This window comes from Salvia splendens, chromosome 2, assembly GCF_004379255.2.
Source record: "Salvia splendens isolate huo1 chromosome 2, SspV2, whole genome shotgun sequence".
NCBI lineage: Eukaryota > Viridiplantae > Streptophyta > Magnoliopsida > Lamiales > Lamiaceae > Salvia > Salvia splendens.
The window spans coordinates 26,709,768-26,713,945 of NC_056033.1; the positions used below are offsets into that span (position 1 = coordinate 26,709,768).

Consider the following 4,178-nt stretch of genomic DNA (forward strand, 5'->3'; position numbering starts at 1 on the left):
AATTCTATAAATACGGCTCGTTGAACTTCATTTCATTCGCACCACTTGTATTAACGAGTATCTCTCTTTAAATACTTTTCTTTCGAAGATAAATGGAGCACCACGATAGTGATTCCCTTGCCACGAGCGAGTCACAGGGACCGATCTTTCCCGTTGGCGGAAGTACCCCAATTTTCGCCACGATGTCCGTAATGGCGGGGATGATACCCGGGTACTACAACATGTACCTGCCTTGGTATGGGATGATGCCCCAAATGCCCGGGGTGAGTGCCAGAATGACCCCAATGCCAGGGATGATGCACGGAATGCCGGGGATGATGCCCGGAATGCCGGGGATGATGCCTCCGCAGTTGACCGGGATGATGATCCCGAGGATGATGCAGGGCTCGCCTGTTGCTGCAGGGGGGAGTAGGCAGGGGGTCCCCCAATCACCGGTGGACAATGTCTATTGCCCCTATATGGATTTATTGTCGACGGACAACCCCCGAGACTCAGTTCACTGGCATCGAGACGTTCTCGTTTGAGGAGTTGGAGCTATCTCCGATCCGGGATTCTCCCACAGACGTACCAATGGCGACATGGAGGAGGGGGAGGGCAAGGAGAGGGAGGGGCAGGGGATGGGTCACTACCTCGCCTGCGGCGGGGTACGATGATGAGGCAGTGGCCGTTGAGGTGGGGGAGGGATCTAACGGGAAAAAGAGGACCGTCTGGAGCACAGAGGAGTGCATCGCGCTTGCGAATGCGTGTATCGGTATAGTGAAGGATCCATATATCGGGGCCAACCAGCATATCGACAGGATGTGGTGGCGCATTAGACAAAGCTACCTCCAATTCAAACCACCAGGGGGAAGCCTCACAACGGAGAGCAATGCCGAAAACTTGTGGGAGCGGCTGAAGAGGCAGCTCAGCCGATTCCCCGACATTTACACAAACAACCTCCGCTCGGCAACCAGCGACATGTCTGTCGAGGATGTGAAGCTTCTGTCTCACCATCAGTTCAAAGACGTTGCGGGGGCTTCGTGGAATTCAAATATTGGGAAGTGTATCTTGTGATGCAGACTTCGGCCAAGTTTACTGCGGGTGTTGAATCTGGCTGGCCGAAGCGGACGAAGATCAGCGCCTCCGGGGAGTACAGTAGCAGTGCTGGTTCCCACGAACTCCCCGCCGCCGATGCAGAGTTCCCGACACCTTCATCGTTGGCCCGCCGAGGCCCAATCGACAGCTCCTACCCAAAACGATCCCGAGCTCCCCTCACTCGCCCGCGTCTTGCAACATGAAACACTGTTACGTGCGATGGTTGAATGGCGGACATCGACCGATCGCCATTACAGGTCGTCGCTGAAGGATATCATCAACAGTATTCGGCAAGATTTGGGGTTAGGAGACATGGAGGAGAGTGGCGACGAGGGGACTACCGGCGGGGACGACGAGGGTACTGGCAGCGGGGAATCCGAGGAGTGAGAGGACGGTTTTTTTAACTATGTAATTTTTTTTAATAATTATGTATGTTTTTTTTGTACTATGTATGTTTTTTTAAATAAAGTGGTTGCAATTTCTCCGTATTTGTGTTGAAATTTTAATTCCGTAAATTGTTAAATTTCGTAAATTGTTTAATTTGGTGAATTTGTGAATTTTTATTATTGTGGGAAGTCCGTCAGGATGTCCTTGGGGATGTCCGCCACTGTGCAGTGGGTGGCAGGAGATGTTTTTGGGATGTCCGCCGGAACATCCGCACCACTGTGGATGCTCTTAGATTTAGTTACTCTATTGTATTAGTATCCAAATGCTTTAGTTTGGCATCTTTGGAATGCTAAGTTGTAGCTTCCACTATTGTATTTCAACATGTGACTATTGTGTAATCCAAAACCTCACTCATATCAATAAGATTGTATAGTCCCTTTCCATTAATCTCTCCAAGATAAGTAAATCCTCTTCATAAAGTATTGTACTAATTTATTCTATTTTCCTTTGCATGAATAACTCCTTATTCCTTATTCTCCAAGATCGATCACTTATAATTTCAAAAGTTGGGGTTACAACGGAAAGTCTACGATCACACGTCTTCTAAACGAAATTAATTAAGCTAATAAATTCGATTTATCTCGAAAGAAAGGATCGAAATTCTGGGGCATCACAACAATCTTCAACCAAACACTAAATTTCATTTTCATAGTAAAAAACTTCTCTAATCATACTATAAAGTTAAATTCATTTTTGTGTTTTTCTACTGATAGTACCAAATATAGAGCTACTGCAAAAAGTTTTGTGATATATACAAAAAAATAATGTAAAATTTGATTTGGTATAAATAATTGAAGTACTTTTAACTTTTTAGTGTGACATAATCAAAATGAATTTGAGTTTCATATAAATAGTTGGAGATACCTCATACTCATGAAAACTTCTACCTTAAACTTATTCATTAAAACTTATGCATTATAGAGTAAACATCTTATTAGTTAAATTACGGAGTAATGTATTAGAGTATCATTTATACAAGAAATTCTCTATTCACATAACCATATCTCTCACCAAACACCATTTAATATATAGGGGAGCACTAGGACGCATCCTTAGTTAGAGTGCTAATGTACCCCCAATGATGTGCTGCCACGTATCACGAAAAATGCAATATTGAAAACACTAAAATGCAATATACATTTGTGAAGCTATATAAGTAATTCGGTATATTGCATTTTAGTTATAAGCAAATTGCATTTTATATGGCTGAGTTTTGCATTTTAACATAAATTGTCTTCAATGCAAAATACACTATATATAAATGCAATCCGTCTATATATAAAATGCAAATTAAACAGTCTATATCTAAAATGCAAAACTCAATAATAAAAAATGCAATCTGCCTATAACTAAAATGCAATTTGACGAAATCCATCTACAGCTTCTACAAATGTATATTGCATTTTAGTGTTTACAATATTACATTTTTCGTGTCACGTGGCAACACGTGATTGGAGGTACATTAGCACTTTAAAATTAGTTAACATATTAGTATATCCCCCGTTCAATATATTTAAATAATGTAGATTAAGTAAAAGGAAGGACAAAAAAGTTTACTATAAGCAAATTACTAGAGAAAAACGATAACATCAATTCTAATAACTTCCAGCAAAATAAGCAAACTAATTAAGTAAAAACGCAAAAATTGATACTAATAAATCCAAGAAAATAAGCAACAAAAAGCCATGCATGACTAATAGTAAACCCTAAACCACCAACACTCCCTACCATCCATTCCCATTCCCATATCCATAACCATACCCGGAGTAGCTACTACCCGGCCCCGGAGGCGGAGGCGCCATATAACCGCCTCCGTACCCCACCGCCGAGGTGCTCCCGAGCTCCTGCGGCAGCGGCGGCAGCTCATCCCCCGGCACCCACTGCGGGTACTCCACCTGCCCGAACCCCGAAGCCTGCCCCTGGCCCTGCCCGTAGTAGCCCTGCTGGTAGTTGTATCCGGCGGCGGGGGCGGGGGGGTGTTGCGGCGAGAGCTCATACTCGGGCTCTTCGGGGGCGGGGATGTTGGTGAGGGAACCGCGCTGCCTGCCGTCAGGATAGACGAAGTTCGTGTAGGCCTTGGAGCCGTGCAGGGAGCGAGCCGCGTAGTCGTAGGCCATGGCGGCTTCCTCGGCCGTGTCGAAGGTCCCGAGGTGATTCTTCTTTCCCTTCTCCTCCACGCCTTTTATCACCGCTCTGTACCGGTTGTCCGACCTTCTCTGGACGCCCCGGTACTGGAACTCATCGCCTTGGCCCCCCGATCGACTGCTGCCAAACATTTTGCTAAACAATGTAGATATTTAGAAAACAAGAGTCGAGTGTTTGTAGGTGTTTTGCAATTGAACGGAGTTTAAATAGAGAGATTATAGGTTAAATAGAATTTGGTAATAATGTCAAGAAAATAATTAAAATTAATTAATTTTCGGATGGAATATTTTGTATTTATTTTAGGACATAATGTCTCTATATAATTATTCTCTTATATTTTTTTTCCATAATTGTATTTGGACTAATATTTTTCCATAATTACGATTTTTTCACATAATATAAAAATCTTTATACATGCTTATACACTTTTGTAGATATTAATTCAAGATTTTCATATTCATTATTCTAATTGGACGATTCTAAAAAATATAGGGTGGGAGATTCCCTGCAAT

General features: G+C 43.1%; 1 protein-coding gene across 1 annotated transcript; it reads right to left on the bottom strand.

The window, feature by feature from the left end:
• Positions 1 to 3,245: 3,245 nt before the first annotated feature.
• On the bottom strand, positions 3,246 to 3,797 carry LOC121777288 (ethylene-responsive transcription factor LEP-like). The gene has a single exon (XM_042174488.1). The coding sequence runs from the start codon at positions 3,795 to 3,797 to the stop codon at positions 3,246 to 3,248; it is 552 nt and encodes a 183-aa protein (XP_042030422.1).
• Positions 3,798 to 4,178: the final 381 nt, after the last annotated feature.